Genomic DNA, 23,190 nt, shown 5'->3' with positions numbered 1-23,190 from the left:
CCTAAGCAAGACAAACAAAGGCAGAGACTAGTAAAAAAATTTGAGAAAGACCAAGCATATTTTAAATGTGGGGTTTTTTCCCCAAATATTCTAGTGCCAGGAGCTATACTGATCACAGGGCTTGTAATTATACAGAAACCCTTTCCAACAGACACACACACACACACACACTCTTTTGCTCTCTGCTAATTTTGTCATGCTTTTCAAAGGTTAAAAAAAGCTATGTAATCAAAACCAATTTTGTTGTTAATAACTGTTTTATAGATATTTTATAAGTAGGTTTCTTAGTTTCAGATCCAAACTTGATTTGCTATTGCTGTTCCCCTCTGCATCTGATTCGGCTCTTCAGTACTATGGCCTTAGACTGTAATTTCAGTTTGAGGTCAGAAGTGATTCTTGCGGCTGCGATTAAATGCCTGCAAATTAAACCAGATCCAGACAAGGGCTGTGAGCGGACACTCTGATTTCCGGGCTGTCACTGGTGCTGAGACCAGCAGACTGGAGTTCCGTAGTGTTAGCCCAGGGGTTGCCTCACCTGGTGTCTGTGGTGGTGAGTTGTTTGGTTTCTCCATACATCCTCCTTGAAGCATCTCACAGCAGTGGTGTTACTGCCATTTGTGTCTGTAGTCTTTGGATCAGAGCTTTATGCATCAGATTTTTAATTTCCACGGTCACAGCTTCAGGTTCTGCCAAGACTGGCTCCAAATCTTGCTCCTTGTGATACGGAAGACCCTGTGCAGACTCTCCAAGGGGTTTCCCTCTTCTGCCAGTATCATTTGGCCACGTATCTGACATCTCCCAGTAAGCAGTGTATTGCCGCTCAGCTTGGTGGCAGGTCATTAGCTTGTTGTCCATCTGTTGTCCACTCCATGTACCCTGGAGGTGCTACGTACATCGGTACTGCTGCCATTGTCCTCCCCCATTGACAGGATGGGCTCTAATTATTACACCGCAGCAAGCCTGGCAGGCATATACAGAGTGTGTTTTACATATATAGGTGTGTGTAAGTTAATCAGGGAATGTCTGATGTGACTGCCCAGACTCGATGGCACTGAGATTCCCCCTTGTAATAGGGGTTCGATTCTCCCTTAATGCAAAAACACATGTGAGATCAGGCACCTCTTGAAGCGGAGGGACGGTGGGGTTTTCCCCAATGAATAAAGTAGCCAGGCTCCCTCCTTCCCCTTTCAAATACACCTGGGTATGTAACTTCTCAGAACACTTTTATTAAGGGCAAGTTTGAGATTTATGGTCTTGTCAGTACAGAGGCAAATAAATACATTGTTCTCACTTGACAGCCTGAGTTAAACTCTGACAAAAGTAGGTGTTTTGGCTTCTTTTGTATAGGAGAGAGAGGTGCAATGTCGTAACCGTGACTGCCAGCCAGGCTGTATGTTTTGTAGTGATCTATGTACTTAAAATGTACCTGGTCAGGACTTGAATTTTTCCTTTTGCCTTACCTTACCAGGTAACCTTGGGTTAAAAAAACCCAGGCAATTAATGCTATTAATAACTTCGGTGCTGTCAGCTTCTAATGACTCACCTTAGAGTCACTGCCCGTTGCAGCATACGGGAAGGTGTTTAAAGCATCTCTTCACAGGCAGACCCAGGTCTTCTCATTTTAAAAGTGCCTCCTTGCTTCCTGACCCTAAATCCTGACTCCAGACAAGCCAGTGAAGGTAGGGAACTGATGCCAGTATGGTTCACTGATGCTCTGGCTTACTGTATGGTGTGCACCTAGTGCTTTCACAAACTCTGAAAGTATATGGAGTTAAACTTGAATATGTATAAACACAAACTAGGTTAAAACTGGAGAGAAGCAGGACAGTTTTAATGGCCTAATCTGTTTTGCCGAGTTATCCCATGATACATTTTTCTCTTGGAAAAGTACAAGGAAAAAAAATATTCCTGCTAGTCTAGAGTTTTGTACAGATCAGTGTCAGGATCCCTGGCATTCTTGATCTAGGTTTGTGGGTTTGGATACATTTTCACCCAGGGAACTGCTGCAGCAGTTGAAGATGTTACCTCCCTTCAGCTGCTTGTCACCTCTCTTGTATTACAGTGGCTGTGCAGAAATGGAGTGTGCGAGTGCCTCGTGTCTTTGGGCAAATAAAAAGATGGCTTAGGCAAGTCTGTGGGTGCAGCCAGCTGAGCCAAGATGGAGTTTAGTCCCTCCAGCCACTTCTGCCCACTGAAACCTGGTGCCACCATAAGCGCACACCAGGAGTTCAAAGAAGAAACCAGCAACAATCTGCTGAAGTTAAACGCAACTAAATCACTTGGACAGGAGCAAAGGGCAGAGCTTTCACTATGGGGTAGTGCATGTGCAGCAGTAACCTTCAGCACGCTGTATGGAAGCCTCTGTATGTCTTTAGGGTGCCCCTGGAAGGTTGGCAAATGGAGACAGAAGCTATGTGACTTGGTGTCAGGACCAATGTAGGAAGCTCTTCAGAGCAGAAACTCAAACCTAGCTGGTCTGGGACTCAAATTCTTACTCTTGCAGTGGGAAATCACTCCTCTCTGATCCAGGTGTCATCCTGCAGCAAGTTTCTTCTGTACAGAAGCCTTGGTGATGTTATTTCCAAGAAAATGCACCTTCTTGGGACTCCTGTAGTTACTGTATGGTTTCTGCAGAGCTTCTGAATTATTGCAAACTGCAAAATCTGAATGTACTTTGTCTTGAAAACATCCCTTACAACTCAAGACATTCTTACGACCACATAGGATGTCAACAGAAAGATCTTATTTTTCTTCTCCTAAGGAAGCTGAGAGGTGAAGACTGTTCAAGCCTAAGATTATCACTGTAAAATAGTATTAAGACTGTAATGGTTGTGTCACAGCCAGCTTTGGCAATACCTGCCCTTGCAGCCCTGACTCTCACAGCTCAGCGAACTGGATCACTGATACCATTTACAAGCGATATGTTTTGCTCTGATATGCAGGTTTAAAAATCTGATGCTGGAGAGTGAGAATAATGAAAAGTTACATTTACAGCTCTGCCTTTTAAAATAAAGCCTGGCAATGCTTCAGGGTGTCTAACCAAAGCTAGAAGGAGAATCTAAGAACTTTAATTAGATGAATTAGAGTTGGGCTGGCTCATTACACTTACAAAATTCATGAGCAATAAAAAAATATGGTCTTGATTCCCCATCCCTATGTTCAGGAAAGACAGGAGCTTTTTGGACCACGTTTTCACTCTTGACTGCATGCAGTTCGGGGCAGGGAGAGCATCTTTGCACGCAGCGCTCCAGGGCAGCAACTCTGCACCTTCCCATGTTGTTGGTGCCACTGGCTGTGGGTTGTTCCTCCTTTCCTGCTCCCATCACACACTTAACTCACACACACACGGACGCAATTTTTCACTCTCCTCTCTAGGTGGAGGCGCCCCTGTGGATTTTTCTAATCCCAGCTCCTTCTTCTTGATAATTGTTTGTGAGCCATGTGGAGTGGCTGCATTGACAGCCTGCAAATTTGGTGTGATGCCCGTAATCATCTTGTGAGACGGCGCGGGAGGCCACCCACTGCCCTCAGGACTATCTGCCATTTAGGGTGGTAAAGAAACACTTAGAAGCCAGAGGAAGTCAGTGCAAAGTACGGTGAGGGATGGGAGGGGATGGAGCATGGCTGGATACCTCCTCAGAGGTGAACAGCTGTGGGGACCCAGGAGCAACAGGAAGATCACAATAGATTGGAGGAGCTGGTGATAAACTTCTATTTGATGCTTAAAGTTTTTAAATTAAGTGGCGCCTATCTCTAAAATCTGGATACCTGTGCTCAAAAGCTCCCATTCCTGCACTTCCTCTTTTCTAATGATTCACAGATAACAAGTTCAGATATAAGAAGACACCAGGAGCGTGGTATGATCACTCAGACTGGAAAACCAGCACAGCAATTGCTCCATTGAGCCCATAAATTGTTGGAGCTGTAGCAGCTGTTTCCCAAAGGCACGGCTTCGAGCCTTTGGCGTAGTGGAGGCCAAGACATTGTGTGCTCTGGGGAGGCACCCAGTGCCTGTCACCGAGCCTTTGGGCTCAGGAGTACATGGCAACCATTGGGTCCTTGCTGACTGCAACCTTCCAAGCGCCTTGTTCTTCTCTGCAGCATTTTCTGTCGTTTCACTTTCATGTGTCTGTTTCCAGCAAATTTGTTTTCATCCATGCCCTTTCTTTCTGTCTGCTTTCCTTTCCCAGCTCCACAGCACCCAGGTGTGGTGTTGCCTCTGTACAGGATCTAAATGTGTGGTGAACTCAATGTTGAAACAACAACCTCTTGTCCTGGGCGTGGGACTCGACAGTCCTCCTTTGTCCATCATCTGCCAAATAAAGTTTGTTTAGTTAGCAGTGTTAGTTCCCTCTTTTCCTACTCATACTTCTCCCGCAATCTTGCTTCTTTCTCTAGACTGTGCCATTTTCTTCCATTGAAGCATCCAACTGTGGAGCTACTGTGGTCATCAACCCTTCCGTGATCATCTTGGGTATGACTCAAGTTACCTCCTTTCCTTACTCTTGCAACTCTCTAACTTCCTTCTCCACTCAGATTGTTATTACTTTCCCTTCCCTTATACTCCTCCATTCTGTTCTCCTTGACTTGGTAAAGCTCCAGTTGGTAAACAGCCCAGTTTTCCATCTCTCTGCCTCCATCCTCACCCCTTAGCCCTAATAAATGATTTTTTTCCTTCCTTCTCCTAATGCTCTTTTCTTCAGTTTGGCTATATGGGACTCATCAGATCCAATTAGTGTTCTAATTCAGCAACCTGGTGATTTGAGGGGTGAAGGATAAGCTTCTTTGGAGCCAGTCCCTCTTTCCAAGTTCTAGGTCGCTTGGAGCAGCCAGCTTCAACTGCAGTGGCCAGGGTTGCCCCAGTGCTACTGGAAAGCTGGGAAAGCTGAATCCCTTAAATTGGTGGAGATCTCACCAACACAGTTAATGAAGTCTAGAGAGCTGCTCAGTGATGTTCAGGTGGCATCATCTACCAACCAATGTCCACCTTGCTCACTGGACTCCTAATATTCCTATATATTTTATAAAAAATCCCTGTCAAAATTAAGTGAAATAACTTCTTGAACTGCTGATTTGTTTACTGCTCTAGAACTGGTTTAAGAGGTGTAGGGTTGGGCCTTTATCAAATGGCTCGGTCGTTGCCAACTTCAGGCATTCAGAGGGCATCTTCAAAAATCTAAAATAGTCATAAAGGAAAAAAAAGAGCAGGGATTTTTTTCAAAAATTCCTGTGCTTTTAAAATTCATGTCTTGGTGGACTTTTTGAGACAAGAAGGAAAAGAAAAGGAAACAGAAATCTTGGTGTATTATTACATCGTTACTCTGTGACAGTGTCTGATGGTATGACTTCAAGTACAGCAACACTGCAAACTCTGTCCTTCTGCTGAGATAATGTTGTTGATGCTGAAAACAAAACTGGAAGCAAAACAAATAGCAGGAATTCTTGGCATTTGAAGAAGAGGAAGGGAGGGAGGAAGGGCAGGATATTGCTGGAGGCATAACAGAACCCTGAGTAAGGTTGCTCTCCTGTTGACAGTGTTCGGCCCTGGTTTCCTGTTGTGGGATGTTAGCAGCAGTCATGGTGTAAGGTATCCCTTGGCTTCTCAGGACGCTCTGTCAGCCAGATCGAGGAAGTGCTCTGGAGAAAGAAGCCTCAAAAAAAAATAGGCAACCTGGAAAAGCTGGATTTCTTCCCTAGTCTGACTCACAGTGCAGGAATATCCCAAGCCAGTACTGCACTGAAACCAGTACGGCAAATCCATGCCCAGAGCTCCGAGCTGCAAGGAGGAGCACTGGTCTTGTTGGACTTGAGACATCACCAGTGTAGATATCTTCATCTGAGCTGCATGCCCAGACTCCTTTGATAGTCAGCAGGGATGAGCAGGCACTGTTGGGATGTTTTGCATGAGCACCTGTCTGTCTTGGGAGGAAAATAAAAACCTTTAAAAAGACTCATTTCTTTCCTTTGGGCTGCAAAGGGAGCCAGAAGGACAAGAGGGAGCAGTCTCAAGTGCCAGGAGAGGTTCAGATTGGATATAAGGAAAAATTTCTTCACTGAAAGGGTTATCAAGCACTGGAACAGGTTGCCAAGGGGAGTGCTTGAGTCACCATCCCTGGAGGTATTTAAAAGATGTGTAGACGTGGCACTTAGGAACATGGTTTAGTGGTTGACTTGGCTGTGTTAGTTTACAGTTGTACTCAATGGTCTTAAAGGTCTTTTCCAACCTAAATGATTTTATGATTTTACCACATTTGGTGTGATGAATTCCACCTGACTCTCTGTTACATGTTTGTGCAGCACTAGTGTTGTAGATCCCAGATCTGTGACTCAGGCTGTAGGCAGGGTGATGATAATAATATTCCTGCGGTTGTTTTCTTAGTGATGAATTTGCCTTGATAGTCAGTGTTCTTTAACCAGCCCCGAGGAATTAAACTCATTAAGATCTCCTTGTTGATGGCCCTTTTGCTTACGGTGGTGTGAGATTGAGGAGTACCTGCTCATTGTTGGATGCTCTCCTTGACCTGTTTACCCTCATCCCACTTCATGACCTGCAGGAAAGAGTTCACAGATTGGCTAAAGCAATTTCAAAACTGTAAAAAACAAACCCTCATTAGTTTCATAAATCTAGTCTTCATGTTGGGAATTTGGGAGATTGGATTTAAATCTATAACAACATTTAATTTCATATTCACAGTGGGGTAGTTGCTGTAAGTGGAGGAGCGAGTTCATCTGCAGCAGCAAATTGAATCTGAAAGTAAAATGCTTTTATTACCAGTAGCCTCACAGCAGTGTCTCTTCCAGGCTCGGCTGCATCTTTTCTGTTTCAAAAGCTGCTGCTCTTCCACTTCACCGTCAAATCCTTCCATCAAACCTACAAGCATAGGCTGGAAACGCAACAAAATTTGTCAACTGCACAGATGAACTGTATCTAGGCTATAAATGCCCAAATCCATGGGGCAGCATCAACAAAGCCATTCCTAAGACTGTCTTAGCTTTATTCTTAAAGCCATCCATTTTAGACTGCTCTACAGTTTCTGGAAGCATTCAGATTTTGTGAATACTCATCCCAGAACTTGGAAAATGTAAAAAAAAAATAATTCAGTCAGTCATTTTTGAGGGGGAAGAAAGGTAAGACAAAACCCTCATTTTTGCTTCAACTAAGAAGAACCACCATGGCTCTCTTGGGCTCAGAGCTAAGAGTCACAGTGGCCAAAGAGGGAAGGAGGGGTTCTTGTTGACATCCTGGTGAAAGCTTTGTGGGGCTCTGGAAATGTTCCGTGGGTTTTGAAAACCAGAACTCTGCTTATGCAGGGCTTACCCAGCAGTTGTGCTTCTCAACATCATTCTTTCAGCCTCCAAGAAGACGAGATGCACTGCGGATGCATGTATAATATAGCAGCTTGCAAAATATGTTCTCCCATGCTTTTCATTTCTTTTCTTCTCTTTTTTTTTTTTTTTTTTTTTCTTTTTTTTTTTTAGCCCCCAAATCACTATTTGCTGGCAGGTTTTTGGCTTTGGCTGATTTTTTTTTTTTTTTTTTTTTAATTTTGCTGCATTTTTAGCTGAAAACTTTTTGGCCAGGAATTGCTAAAGACTTCCATTTTCGGCCTAAAATTCCCAGTTTGGGACTGTTGGGTTTTGTTTGCGTGTTTGGGTTTCCTTGGATGAAAAAGAGAATATGTTCTAGGGGAGAGTAATTTGAAGACAGAAGTCATTCCCTGTGAATAGGTTTGTTTAATTAATAACCCCAGTTCTTCTTGAAATTAATTTTGGTGGAAATTATCTGACTATCACTACTGTCCAACCACACTGAGGCTGACGAGGCAGCAACTCTCCTCTGTGCTGTTTATATTAACATACACAATGACTTAGATCCCTGCAAAATTGCAGAAAGCTCTGCATTATTCAAGTGTTGGAGGAGGCAAAAAAAAAAAAAAAGATCCATGGTTATAATAAACTGCCTGCTATCTCTTGTTTCTATTAATAGCTCCTTTATAGGCTAAAAGTTTACATTGGAGTGGGGTGGTGTGGTTTGCACAGACCCTGTAAGAAGAAATGAATTGTGCTGGGCCAATTACCACCACTGATACTTGGCTTTTTGCTAGCCAGATGAGGGCTCCCAGTTCCAATGATTTTGTGCTGGATGGGAAAAATGCCAGTGAACTGGGTAAAAATGCGACTAGGGGCATTTCCAGAAAGACTGAACAGCATTGCAGTGGTTTCTATCCTGTCTTTTGGCTGGAAAGGGTTTAAACCCAATGGTTGGTTTCAGCCTCTCATTTAAACCCAGTGGTTGGGTTCAGCCCTTCGTTTGAACCCGACGGTTGGGTTCAGCCCTTCATCGAATGAAAGGCTGAACCCAACCCAGCTAAACCCTGCTGTGGTTTAGTTCTCAAACGCTTCTGCATGGGGAGAGAACCTAATCTGTCCCCATGAAGAGCTCTGCTGCTGTCTCCGAGCTGTGGTATCTGCCCTGCTCCTTGTAGCTAAATGTTTCTGCTTCTCTGTTTGTTTTTTTTTTATTTTCTATTCAAAGGTGGGCCTTAACGTTCTGGTTCAGAGAGCAAACAAATTTACCCCTGCCACTCGTCTCTTGATCCAGAGGTTTGTGCCATTCCCTGCAGTCGGTAAGAAAGAACACCTTTTCTCTGTATTCAAAGTGTTGGCTGTAAATCTACTGGTGGATAAAAGCCACTGGGATGGACACCTAACTCCTGCCTTCCTGCTTTACACCGTCGCTGCCTGTCAGGCAGGTCCCTGAGTCGGTGCAGACAGCGATGGGATGGTGCAAAGCAACATTTCAGCAGGAAAATTATGCAAAGCTGCTGGCAGCGGCAGCTCAGGAAGCTTTGTCAAGTTGCACTTTCCACTCTCAAGCAGTTTGAAGAATGATCGTCATTGACTGGTCCTTGACTGTCCAAATTTGAGAGCATTTAATTCGCAAGATTTGGTTTGAATCATGTGAAATCAAGTCTTTGAATAAGTGGTAGCATTGGGTGTTTTATTTTTAAAAAAATATGCAATGAAATGCTCCTACTCTGAATACACAGATTTCTAAGAGCCACTGATTAAAAAAACACCAAAGTGTCTGAAGAATTAAGGCTGCTGCTGGCTTATTGGAGCACAAAATAAAGCCTTACACAGTTTATCAGCTAACTGCTTGGTGTTTGAGGGAAGAGACATGATGGACTCAGCCTTTGCTGAACCCCGTGGTTACAACATTCAGCAAATAATGAGTTATTTTAGCTGTGAAGAAATCGCCAGCCGTGTAAGGGTAATTTTTTATATATGTTTGTTTATTTATAAAGGCCTTAGGTGGTTGGGGCTTCTAAAAGTTTTTTCTGCCAGAAAAACAGCTGCTTCCCGTCTGCAGAGCAGGGAGTAACAGGGACTGTGTTCTGTAGGTTGCACTCAGTCTTTTTTTCTAAGCACTTTGCCTCTATATAGGGAACCTGTGGACATTGTTATTGGTTTCCTGGAACTTTCCTGGAATATATTTTTAGAGGGTTTCCGCTTTCTTTTGATTTTATAATCAGGAGGGCACCAGAGGTGAGTGCAAGACCTGGGAGGCAGCTCCGAGGCTGGGTTTGAGTCAGAGATGCACGCGGGAGGTCTTTGCCACCATGCTGATCTATTTTCATACCAAGGTGTAAGGGGAAAGAGGTTACACTTGTGTCAGTATTGACTGAGGACCCATAATTAAGTTGTTTAGTCTGTAATTAATTCTCTAGTTCTTATTTTATTTGTCTACTGTCATGCTTTGTTATGTGCCAGGACATTAGGAATCCTCCCACTAATTGCTGTTCCGTGGTTTTGAAAGCTGCATGTTACTGGTTTGCAGACCTGGACAAACAGTTTAATTAAGATGCGTCTTCCCATTGCTTTTGAACGACCAGCTCCCAGCAAAAGGGCAGAATTTCACCTTGTCTATGTGAAAAGCCAAACACTGGTGTAAAGCTTTTGCTCCACTGCTATTAAGCCGTTTTCCCCTTGCCCTTCCTTGCCTCCCTCTCCCACCAACCTCACTGAGCTGTGCTGGTTGATAGCAGCTGGAAAACTGGAGGTATGCATCAAAGCTTTATGGTCTCTCATCCCAAGGGATCATGAGACATGAAGACTTGAGGAAGGGCAGCTATTGCTCAGGTGAAAGACAGACAGAGTCCTGACAGGGATGTCAATAAAGAGTCTTGTTAAGCCTTGGGAAGCTGGAGTAGGCACTGGGAAAACTGGTCTATGGGTCTTATTGCCCACAGAGATGCTCCACATGTTGTGTCTGTCTTCTCTGTGTCATGTAACAGTTGTTTTTGCCCGATAAACTAAACCATATCTGCATAAATGCTGCCTGTAGGCCGTATTTAACGTAAGTGGTCCCTCCTTGAAATCCTCTTTCACCATGGGACCCTGAGGTGAGCCCAGGGCATGGGGGTGCATGGGGCAGGGGCCTCCAGACCTCACTTGTAATAACACAGATTGCGGCCACTCATGAATGTACCCAGGTAGATGGTGCAGGTTCCAGTTGCTCTGATCCCCACATTGTGGCCAGTGGCACTGGAGCAGGGTGCCAGAAGATCAAGCTGCACCTTCAGCCTCCACCTAAGGTAATTTTTAGTAGCTGAAAATCATAAGCTGTCCAAAAAATCCTCCCTAGCCCCAGGGGACACATCCAGTAAACCATTCTGCATGGGAAAGCTCATGGAAATGGTCAAGGCTCTGCATACCCAGTGGCTAGCTTGATGCAAAAGGGGTTTGTGCTTGATATTGGCCACCCCTACGCATTGTCTGGACAGTGAAGTTGTTCTCCATGAAGGTTTTCAGCACAGGAAAAGGGAAGGAGTGTGTCAGCACTGTGTTCTAGAGAGCTGTGATGCTGAATTTGAACAAGAAGGGGCCAGACCCTTTCTTGGAGGTGTAGGTGGTGAAGGACATCAATGCCCAGGGTTATTGCAAAGAATCCAGAGTACCCAGTTCTTCCCAAGCACTGAGTGTGGATAGCTGTCACAATAGTCAAGGATGTTGCTGGTGATGGTGTGCTTTATGCTGCAGATGTATGTGACAAAAAACCACAGAAACTCCCCTAAAATCCAAAAGGTGGCATCCCAAACCTGAACTGAAAGAAGTTAAAGCGGGTAGAAAGATATCCTTTGGAGGGAAGGGAGGTGAGGAGGAGGAAGGATTTCTTCTCCTTGGGCTTTTTTTTTTTTTTTTGTGGGTGGGGTTAAAATTGTTAAATGTGTTTAGGTGGTGTGCAAGGGCGTATTTAGTGCGTGGAGAGCACCCTGGTTTAGAAAGGATATTTATATATACATAGAACTAGGGTAGTGGGTTGCTTCTGTATCTGAACCCAGTTTCCACCGTGTCACTAAGTGTTTTCATAGAAGTATTTTCCAGCCTATATTATCACAATTTATTTCCAAATTCTGAAAATCAAATTGTCTACACATATATTTATTTATTTCTCATCCCCCCACCCCTGTATTTGAGACTTCCATAAAATCCAAGTTTATGCATAATGAGCAGCTTTTTCTGCTTTCTCAGTGTTTTACTGAAACAGAACGGGAGCAACTAGGACAGTTGCTTGTCTCAGACAAACAGGCTGGAATCAGGTTTTGAATATGGGACCTGGGCAATGAAGCCCTAGTAGGATCCAGAGATTTAGAGAAGCAGCTAGGTGTGGTGGGAGCTTCAGGTCTGGACACCCCATCATGACTCTCGCAAGAGCCTTGTGCTGGTGCATCCTGACTTGGCCAGAGCATCTCTGCTGGTGTGTTTTTATATGTTCAGTCTTAACTGAAAGCTAGAAGGATGGGGCATGTGAGTGTTAAAAAAGAAAACAAATAAAGAGGGGCTAAACTTGCTTTAAATGAGATGCCTGTTTTCTGTTTTATCTTGGATTAGGGAGCTGAAGGGTTGGTAACAGATATTTTGATAGATGAGAAGAGTGGTCCGGTAGTTTGAATATTAAAGAGAGAGACAGAGTGTGCGTGTGTGTATGTTCCTCTTATTCTCGAGTGTAAGGAGCATTTGTCACCACAAATCATCCTTGATTGCAGAGAGCTGCATTCATATAGGGCTCACCCACCCACCACCCTCAAAAAATTAGACATTTGTTATATGACATGAATTGAGATTAATTAGCGAATATTAACCCATCAAGCAGTACAGAAACACATTTTTGGAAGCAGTGGTACTTGCAGCAACAGTGGGTTTGTGTTAGTTCTGGTTGGAAAGTTTGCAACAAAATGTGGTGGTGGGGGGAGAGTGCTGCAAAATGCCAGTTTATCAAAACCAAAACTTTTGTAGGAATTAGTGGCTTTTCTCTGGAAAAATTCTGGGCCCTGGAGAGGAGCTGTATGTCAGAAGGATCTTCCTCAATCCCAAGTCTAACACATTACTTGAGGAGCAGAATTTGGGGTCACCTTGAGAAGTCTACAAAAGCCACAGGCTGGGCAAGGGGGATCTTGTCAGAAAGGATCCCAGAGCTGCCTCTGCCTCCGCTGTGAATGCAGGGTTGATATTTGGGAAGTGTGAATGTTGGGAACCAGAGTCCTCCAAAGTGCTGCTGGCTTGTGCCACCGTTAAGAGAAATATTGTTAAGGTGAACAAACAGGTCTCTAATGGAAAATAAGTCCACAGATCCATTTTTTTTTTTCCCCCACTAAAACCTGTGAAATAAGGGGAAATAGTCAGCAGGACCCCTACTAATGGGATATATGTCCATGGAAACAACCCAAACTTGTCTTATTTGATTAAAAAAAAAAAATTCTTTCCTTTTTAAGAGCTCAGATCTAAGCTGTCCTTCATAGCTCAGTGAAATCCCTTGCAGCGTATTTCCATCATACCTGAAAAAATCCATTATTTAAGAAGAGTTTGTCTGCTGGCTTTGTAAGGGGATTTAAAACCAGCTCTGGGATATACCATCAGAAGAGACAGCTGTCAATCAGCAGTGCCTGATTGGCCAAGACCAACCAGTAGCCCAGTGCAAGGACATGTTGGACTTAGTAGATCAAAATGTTGGGTGAAGAATCACTATGGGAGTTGGGAGCATGTCTGAATACAAACATCTGGAAATACTGGTATTTCTTTGCGTCAATATGTTTCTGATTGTGGCACCAGATCCTTTTGCAAGTAAAAGAAAATTATCTTGATTATTATTCTCCTCTTAAGAATCACATCTTTGTCTTGGTATAAGAGTGGCTCCTTGACTTGCAGAAACTTCTTGGCAGATTGATGCAAGCAAAGCTGAAGGGCTGTCACGGCGAACAGAAGCCTGCCATTTGGTATTGACCAGGGCTGCGTTGCTAATCATCATGCTTTTCTCATCCTCAGCTAGTGCCAATATCTGCAATGTTGTCCTGATGAGGCACACGGAGCTGGAAGAAGGAATTGATGTTTTGGACAATAACGGAAACATTGTCGGGTCTTCCAGAATTGCTGCAAAACACGTATGTACCTGTGATGTTCCTGGCGAACACTCGAGTGAGTTTGTACACAGCTGGCCTTCAGGTTCAACGAATCCCACAGCCATAGTAACTGATGACTTGAAAGAGCTAGAAATAGATGAGCTTTACCCATCATGCGGGGAGAATGAAGAGGCAAAACTTCATGCCTGCTTTGTACCCACGCGTGCAGTTGCGTAGCCACAAAACTGGGCGAGTGTGCTGGCAGACACAGGCTCGTGTCATGCAGGCAAATTCGGTGACTGACCTTGGTGGTTTGGAAAGGGTGTAGATTGACATCAGAAGATCCTGTACTACTCTGATACATTCACAGCCTTAGGATTTCTTTGTGGAAACTAGTAAGCAGTTCATGTTGAATATGAAGCAAAGATAACTTACACCTTTTTCTAAATGAGCAAGACTTCATTTTCAAGCTGAGTAGCTTTTTAACCCTTGCTGTGTCAAAACTGCATTTACAATTGCCAGCCAAAGCTTTGTGAGGGTAGCCAGATGTTTTTGTCCTTGTCCTAACACCTGGTTTGTTTTCCCTTGTAACCTTCTACTCTCTGCCATCTGCCTGCAATTATTCCCTTTTATTCCCTTCTTGCATAGCTTTGTCTTCTAAGCATCATCTGATTGAGGCATGTTGTTTCCAAGTGGGCTTTAATCTGAAATGTAAAGCATGTACCGAAGCACACGCCCAGGCAGAGGAGTTAATAATATAATGTTTGGCATTTCTCTCGCTCCTTCTGTCCAAGGCTCTTAAGGCACTTAGTAGACAGCAATTAATGTACAGATTTACAGTCCTCGGCAAGAAATGGGAGATCTCTAATATCTCTCCATATTGTTGTTTAACAGGGAGCTTAAAACAATCTGTTGAAGGGCTCGGAGATACTTATTTGAGCCAGTTTTCCTCACTTGCATTAACTGGCTTCAGGACCCAGCTTCCCCTCTCCATCCTAATGGTTGAGGGAAAGACAGACAACATAGAAAATAAATATTAAAAGTGAAAGTACTACAAATGTGATTTAGGTGGAGTTTAAACATCAAATTTGGGACTTCTGAGAACTTCTGCTCAGCTGCCATCTAATCCCAATGCTTCTTCCCAAATAGCTTAGTACTGGGTTTTGTCATGTAAAATTTGGCAGATCCTTAGTGTAACACATCTGTGCCTTTCTGAGACCTTCTCCCAGTTTGGAAGGATCGAGTACTCCCAATCCTGGCCGTATGCATAAGTTTCAGTATTCCCATCCAAAATCTATAGTATCTTCTGCTTACATCTGTCAAAGCCCCATGCGTGGTCTCAGTGCTTGGGGAATCCCAGGTGGGTGCTGGCAGGTGGTTGGACAAGGTACAGTGGTGACCTTGCTAGAGCACCCATGATCTTCTCTGAGTCTCATCTCAGGGGATTTATACGTGTCATGCTGCCAAGCTGTTCTGTTTGCACCTTCCTGGTGAATCTTGCTAGGGAGAAAGCTCCAGCAGAGGGACAACCATAGCTCCACAGTTGGGTGTCTTCCTGGGAGAGGAGAGCACTGGGTGTTACAATGCTTTGCAGTAAACTGCCAGTGATTAAAAAACAGAAACAAGTCTTGGAGTGGGCAATAAGGTGCTGCATTTCCCCAGCATGTAATTAAAATTGAAACTCAGTTGAGGGAGAATGGGTTGAAGCTGCTGCTCAGTCCATACTGAGATATTTCACCTTACAAGGTCTTCCAGGCAACTATTTTGCCTCTCTTTCCAGGTAGCACTAACATGTTTCCATAGGAATATCACAGGGTGCTTGAGCGCTTTTGGTCACATGAAGTGAAATCAGGGAAACTATTAGGTGTCTTTGTTTATTCTGCTGGATATGTGACCAAGCCTGGGCTCCAGCCCATCGTTTGTAGCAACGGAGTGAAAATAGGTTGTATACAAATAGCTGATAGCAAAGTTGAAGGTGTGTCTTGATACATTCATTCACATACGAAACAGAAGAAAGGCCAGCCAAACCATTTCTGTGCCCACGCGTTGATTGCTCAGCGCAGGTACATCCTGAGATTTGTTTTAAATGTCTTGGGTTTGTTTGTTTGTGTTTTCTTTTCAGGCACTGCTAGAAACAGCCCTGACTAGAGTGGTCCTGCCAATGCCTATACTGGTTCTACCTCCAATTATTATGTCCATACTGGAAAAGTAAGTGTTGGGTAATATGAAAGGGGGGGCTTCTCAAGAGGGAGGCAGAAAAGATGCTCAGTAGGTGTTATTCATTGATGTTTCTTAGCTTTGGTCTATCAAAGAGGTTTTTTTGCTTATTAAAATGTTTGTGTTCCAGCGTTTTTGACCATTGTTGTAGGCTGTTAAAGTTATATTGATGCGGTTATTTTAAATCATCTTTCTGAGACCCCAACAGTTTGAATAACCCTATTCTAGAGGATCAGTGTGAGCCCAAACTCTCTGAATGCAGTGGAAAAGTGTCCATAAGGTTTCAGTCCTCCATTTAGCAAACAGTAGAGCTGCCATATGGGGTCAGACTAAAGGTCTCAGTGTTCAGCCAGCTATAGGGAGTGTAGGGACTTGCTGACCACACATCTCATCCAGATCACCTTGGCCACTTGGACTTGCTCGTGCCCTGTTTGAACTCACTCGTACTTGCTTTCAATAATGTCCTGTGACTTGGACTTTCCCAGAAGAAATATGCTACACATATTCTGCAGAAACTTGCTCTCCATCACTGTTTAAGCCAGAATCTCTCCTGACCAATGTCTCTATGGAGCATCAGTGCTAGGAGAGTGGGCAGGAAAGGGCGGGGTTATTATTTGATGTCTAATTATCTCCTATAAGAGTTCTTAATAGCAAAAAAAAAACCACCAACTAACCAAAGTGCCCTGTCCATTGGCCATTCTCCCACCTTGCTTTCCAGAGCCTCTGCTTTTTCTCCCACCCAGATATGCTGTGAGCCTGTTTGGAGCTGTTGGGTGCCCTGGGACACCCATCAGTGGCTCATTCGGCGTGAATGATCCTTGGGGTGGGGATCACCTTGCCAACCTCTGGAGACTGATTAGTGCATTGAAAGATGGAGGTGCTAAAGGGCTTGCTACCTTTGTCCAGACAGCCAAGCTGGAAGCACTCTTTAAACAAATCTGTTGATAATGGCTGCTCTAAAGCACTCCAGTGACAAAGTAAATAGCAATTAGTACGATTAGGGATTGACCCATAGCTTTGGTTAGCCTTGTTTACCCTTGTAGAAACACCCCTGGGCAATTTTCTCTCCTTAACGGGAGGGTCGTGGCTGCTTCTGTAAATTTGGAGACTGATTTTTAACATCTAAATTTAAAAATACAGATGTAGTCCAGTACCCTTCCAGCACCTAGAGGCTGTCACCAACATCAGTTCCTCCCAAGGCCTGAGTGTGGGGAGAAACAGGGCAACAAACGCTGTTTTGGGAACTGTAAAGTTTTCTTTCAGTCCTTTTTGCCCAAGACACACTGTTTTTCTCTCTTTTTCAAAGGGACTGTGGTGATTCCTGCTGGAAAGGTACAGTTCTGATAACACTTTCTGCAAGCCGCCATTGTGAGACGGCTGCTGGAGATGAGGGGTAGATTCCAGTCCCCCTAATTTTGTGCAAAGCATTTGATTTTCGCTTCATGTTCCTCCTTGACAAAAGCTCTGAAACCTATTTTCTGCTCCAAGACTCTGTCACCACAGGGGCCCCCAACCCATGATCTGCTTGCAGGATCTGCTGGGGAGGTGCTCAGGAGTGACCATGCCTTTCTCCGGAGTACCTTACTCAGGGCTTGCTCAAAGTCACGTGTAAAACAGGGATTGTCACTTCCTTTGTACCCCAGCATCTTGGCAGCTTCTCTGCTTCAAATTCAGGTGCGTGATTCTAGCCTTTATAATCCCATCAAAGCTGCTTTGCTGTTGTCAGTTGAGAGGACTTCTGTTTTCATCTGTCCACATGCCAGACGCTTCAGAAATGCCACAGATTTGTGATGTTTCTACTACAGAGCTCTTTCTTTTCACCTTTTTGTCGCACTGAGGCTTTGCACAGAAGTGGCTGTTACTGCATTGTGTTACCACTGTCTTAACACAGGCAGTGATTCCACTCTAACCGTAAATTGGTGATTGTACGGACTTCCAAGAAAGATCACCTCAGAGGACAAATCTTTTTATTGTTGTAATTCAGAGGATCTTTGCTATTCTGGATGTGAAAATGAACAGACAAAAATTTTTATGTGTAAAAATTCAAAGTTTATAGAAAACTGGTCTCTAAATTATTGTCTCCAACAGGAAACGGTGAGGACCATCGTGGGTCTTGCTAAGCATCCACAAGCTTAAATAAAACTAATAGTAAAATTTGCCTCATACTCAGGGGAATCATAACTTCTTTTATTGATACAAAATGCACCTGTGCACTGTGCAAGACTTATTGAAACTGGTTTTATCTGTGAAACAAATGTGGACATACAGGAGACTGTCTTCAAAATGTCGTCATTTTAAATAATAGAAAGACTTAATTCAGGTTTGCGAGAGAATACTTTCCTCCCCACCACCCTTAAATGAAACTGTGCAGATATAAAAATATCTGGGCACTGATTTTGCCTGCCTAAATTCTACTTAGAGCTTTGTGCCTACTGTTTCATTTTCCATCAAATATCTTTGGATTCCTGGAAGCCTGTGAGTGAGAAACAGCAGGGATGGGGAGTGGGGTGCGGTTTGGTCACGCAGCTAGAGGTGGTAGTATCACTGTAGGACATGAAAGCATCCTTTTCCACAGCTGAGGGATTCACAGTCCAGGTGTTGACTCACAGATCTTTTAAAGTGGTTACTGAAGGACACGGAGTCAGAGGTGAAATCTCATTTGGGAAAAAAGCTTGGAGCATTTGGTGAAAAGTTTCACCAAATCTAGTGAATTAATTTCTAGTAGAAATCTAGTGAATTTTAAATCTAGTAGAATTTTAGTTAGACTAGGGCATTTTTAATGGGAGTCATATCAAGGCATGCATTATCAATTTATTTATAGAAATCCTTAATGTCTATAAATGAGAAAGATGAGAGTGACAGTTTATTATTTGAAGGCTGGAGATCTGGAATCAGAAGTTGCAATCTGGATCCTCTACTAAGTCATTTGCATTTGGGGTTGTGGTGAAGGAGGAGAGCAATTCTCCTGCCTTGCGTTTAATCCTGGATGGAAGTGGGTGACAGTGCTGCAGTTGGGTGGAAGTTGCACCACCCCAGGAGCAAGCTACGTGCTCCCAGCAGCGGTTTTCAGATTTATGGAAAACTCGCACTCTCGTTTTCATCTCGCTATTCGAAAAGTTTATTTTAAGTGGCCAGTTCCTGGTCGTCGTCTTTCCACTTGGATCCAGGTCTTTCCTCTCTCTCAGCCATCTCTCCATCTGCATGTTTTAACTCCCCCAGCTGCCTCTCTCATCTCTTGTGCCATTTTTTTCAGCTCTCTTGGCTTCTCTCGTCTCTTTGCCTGCTGTGTATTTTAACTCCCAGGGCCGCCTTCTCTGCTCTCCAAGTAATTCAATGTTACCTCCCACTGCTGAGCTCCGCAGCGCGCCATTCTTTCCCCATGTTTCATGCATTTCCTGCTGCTTGGTCGCTCTGTTGAAGCAGCTAACATATAGAATCAATGTTTATTTTGAGACTACATATGCCATGCGGGGAACACGGTGTCAGTTATTTTGTGCAGATGTATTCTCATTTAAGTTTTATAAATAATATCTGTGTTGGCAACTTTAATATGGAAAAATATTGGTTTCACATCATCTATGAGATGAAAACGACTTATCTATGGGATGTAGCTGACTTTGGAGCAGACAATGGAAACTTCATTAGTACCTCCATGTCACAGATGTGTGGGGACAACTACATCCACTGCATTAAGTTGGACTTCCAATACCTCAGACATTTCCCTTTATTCAGATGCTTCTGTGAATCCTTTTGTCTTATAGTTATGATGAAATCTGGGAAACAACGCAGGTTTCTCCCAGAAAGCACTACTTACACAGCCATCATCCAAGACTTCTCCAGTATTCTTTGTCCAACTCCCAACCCCTTGCAGAGCTGAAGTCACAGCTGGTCTATGTGTAGACCGTCCAGGTCTGTGTGTAACTGCAACCTCAGGTTCCCCTGTAGGCTGAGCTCAGTAGTTGGAGACCCCAAATCCAGTGGTATTTGGTTTATGTGGTCTGGATAAGTGGTGGACAAGGAGACCACAGCTCAGTCAACCAGCATTGTCTACTGTGGACACTTTGAGCTAATAACTGGCAGTGGAGATAGAAGAACATAGGCTCTTCTTATCTCCTTATCCTAAAGCCTCTTCTCTGCCTCACAATTCTGAAGCGCAAAAGGTCTGAGGATGGGTTCCAAGAGCTCATGAATGTCAGACTAGACAAGAGGAAACCCTAGAGCCGACTGTGCAGTATTTATGGAGGAGACATAAAGTTAGAACTGTTGCCAATGGGCAAGAGCTGAGAGAAGCAAGGACCAGAATAGTTGTGTCCCTGAAAGATGAGTGTTTCTACTCTTTCTTCATCTCCACACCTGGCAGAGCTGCCACAGCATGTTAGCATCCTCATGTAGCAGTTGCCAGTGCTGTTTTCCTGTAACTTTCATAAAATTAGAGTGCTCCCTGGCTAGAGTAACATTACAGAGCTGCTCTGGCTTAGCTAAATCAGTCTAACCATGAAAAATGGATTCTCTCAATGGCAAAATAGTGCTCAGCCCATGGCTTTGTGGTGCTGGAAGGGTGTTTTCTTCAGTTTAAACCATGTTTTTCACTGCAGAAATGTGTGTGAGGACCTCATGTTCATGGCCTTTTGCTGGAGATATTGTCCTTCTGACAGTGTATGCAGAATGTTTCCTACAGCTGCTCTTTCTCCTTGTAAGTGCAAAGTCTCTCCGTCCAGCTAAACCCTTGCTGAAGTTTGTTTAAACTAAACAGCTGCCAGCAGCGACACCTTAAACTGCTGTGCCTGTTTCCAGAGTAAACATTGAAACTGCTCCTTTAATTATGTCAATCAAGCGGAAAAATCCCCCAACCTCACTCTGTTTGCATCCGCTGTGTCCTCTGGACGGGGCACGGGGGCTATAGCCAAGAGCAGGAGACGCTTCTTGGCGAGGACAGTGGTGGCCTGGCTGGACAGGACAGCAGACAGAGCTAAAAGAGCTCAGCATTCCCAAAACGACCCAAAATGAGTAAGAAAAGCCCAGAAACGCCACCCGCAGATAGCAGAGAGACCTGATGGGCTCTCTGAAGCAGAGATGTGGTATGGTGCCGGCTCTGGGAGGTTCTCAGCAGAACTGGGATCTGGGGTAGGACAACCGCCCCAAAGTTTGTTTGCACATCAGAGCGGGCTTTTGAACCCTGGGCTCTGAGGAGCCTGGGATGCCTTGGGATACCCAGAGCTTCAGCCTCCAGCGCTTTTCTTACCCTGTTAGCATCCTCGGCGTCTTGCAATGTATGTATTAGCTTTGAACCTGTTTATACCAAACACTACAGAAACCCCACAGAATCTGTCAGCTGGGAGACTTTGGTTAACTCCTGTCATATTTAGTTTAGCATCTGACACCTCCTTCTAGACAAATACAGCTCTGGTTCACTGAACCTGATAACTCCTTTTTAGTACAGCAACTGACTTCCATATGGAATAAATTACAGTACCTCTTGAAAAACGCCAGAGGCAGCTGCCAAATTATGCAAAATTTAAACCACTAATGAACAATGTGATGAAAGTTGAATGAAGGTGTATTTACAAGATCTACAACACACTGTCTCTGCAGAGCAGATGTACTGTCTGTATAAGTATGCGTGTGTCTGTGTATATACCTACGTACATGCACACTCATGCATATTGAAATGTTATCCGTAAGGTCTAGCTGTTTTAGGTATATCTGTTAGCAGTAAGTGCTACCTAGGATCAGTAAGCCAGAAGCTCCCCAACATGTAACTGCCTTTTTAGTATCTGCTAGGCAAGTTTTATAAAGGCAAATTGCAGAAAGAATAGGCATTAGGGAGTTCTGAAGGGGAGTAAAGAAACAAATCTTTAAAGAAAAAAAGAGAAGAGGAGGGAAGTATACAAAAACGCATATTCTTTGCCATCCAAAGGTTGACGTATAAAACCTTGGTGCCAAAAATGTGGCTTCTAAAATTGGGAAAAATAAAACATACATATTATTGTCTTCCTGCAGTTTCCAATGTGAGACTTTCTCTTGCTGCGACTTTTCGATCCCGTGTTGTCTAATCTGAGCGCCAAGGTTTAGTTCACCAGAGCCTGGCCAGTTCTGTCCTGTGTACATATAAAACTGCTGTAAAACTACTGGATTTGTATGAAAATAGCTTGAAGTACTCAATTCAATAGCAGAATTACTAGTAGGCTAAGATAATATTTGCTCCTGTGAATACAGCAGCTTGCTTCAGAAGATGCCAGTGGCAAAGCTGCACTGTCAGGGGGATCTAAAAGTCCAGGCCTCCGCTTCCCTGATTGAACCCCTTGGCAGAGCACACAGGACAGTGTTGTAAACTAATTCACTCTTCAACAAATGAAGATTAATATTATTTATTTTTAAGCTGCTATAATACTCTGCAATTAAGCCCTGTGGAAATGTCTAATCATTCACTTCTGTTGGGGGGCTAATGGGTGAAAAGAAGGGTTTTGATTGCATTTGGCAGCTAACAAAATGCAGCATGCAATATTTAACTTAATAATCTTCTGAGATCTGTGTCAAGAGCAAAGATCCTAGGGACAGAAGAAAAGTGGACCTCTTGACTAATTATGAGTCATTTATTCTGAACCACACAAATTTTAGAATCTGAATCCCAATTAAGACATTACACTACATGTGTTAATTAGTCCCCTCTCCTTTTAAATCAAGCCATAACTCTTCTTAATTAGGAAGTTAGCCATTGTAATTTGAACTGGCCTGAGTTTGAAGCACTCCTGGAAATCACACCTGGGGACTGTACCCGGGATCATTTTAAATTGGTTGAGTTTTTACTTGGGTGATTATAAGGTCCCCAACAGGGCAATAATTAAAGAGGGTGCAGCTTCCAAATTAAGATGTCAGGGGTGGTATAAGCAGTGATGTCTTGGTTCTAAACTGTACTCCAGGGAAGCTTGAAGGATGCTGGTCGTATGATTTTCTCAGCAAGGGCTCTCATGGATCACGACAGCTTAAGCAGGAGAATAAATCAGTTCCAGGAGTTGCCCCTCTGCATCCCAAGGACTAGTTATCACAGCTTATTGATGGCAATTCTTGAACACTGCATTTGTTAAAGAGTGTGGAGCAAGATAACCTGCTTTACTGAGTCAGACAAAATCCTTGTAGACTTCTGCAGGAGTTATATCCTGCTCTATGCAAAACTAAGTAGCTAAATATTGGAGAACAGAAGCTTGACTTTCACAGCACAAATTGATAGGATCAACTCTGTCTCGATAGCTTATTAGTGAAGAGCTGAGATACTGGAGGAGTTAAGGCTCTGGATCTTGTTTTCCTTCCCCACTTCCCCCAAACCTTCTCAAGATGAAGACAGCTTTCAGCAAGCATTGCTAGCAAAGGGTGAAGAGTCTGAATGTTCAGACACACAGACAACGTACAGCAGGGTAACAAGTTCCCACACATCAGCTGCTCTGTTATAATTCATCAGGTGCGTGTTTGTAGCCTGCAGTAAACGTGGAGTAGACGGGGGTTGAGGTAGTCTGTTATCTTGCATTGGGTACAGGCACAAGCTGCGCAGGGAGATGTGTCTGCAAAATCACTTGTG

The 23,190-nt window shown here is 43.7% G+C and overlaps 1 protein-coding gene across 1 annotated transcript in view; it reads left to right on the top strand.

Annotated features, from left to right (window-relative positions):
* The window catches only part of SFXN5 (sideroflexin 5), a 100,964-nt gene that overhangs the window by 55,164 nt on the left and 22,610 nt on the right, over positions 1-23,190 (top strand). Inside the window, exons 10-12 of the mRNA XM_074147397.1 lie at positions 8,537-8,627; positions 13,327-13,442; positions 15,523-15,608. Of these exons, the coding sequence (XP_074003498.1) occupies positions 8,537-8,627; positions 13,327-13,442; positions 15,523-15,608 (293 nt within the window). The remainder of the gene's footprint in view (positions 1-8,536; positions 8,628-13,326; positions 13,443-15,522; positions 15,609-23,190) is intronic.

Source organism: Numenius arquata, chromosome 5 (genome assembly GCF_964106895.1).
Source record: "Numenius arquata chromosome 5, bNumArq3.hap1.1, whole genome shotgun sequence".
Classification (NCBI taxonomy): domain Eukaryota; kingdom Metazoa; phylum Chordata; class Aves; order Charadriiformes; family Scolopacidae; genus Numenius; species Numenius arquata.
The sequence above is the reverse complement of the archived record's forward strand: the minus strand, read 5'-3'. Positions and strand labels throughout refer to the sequence as shown.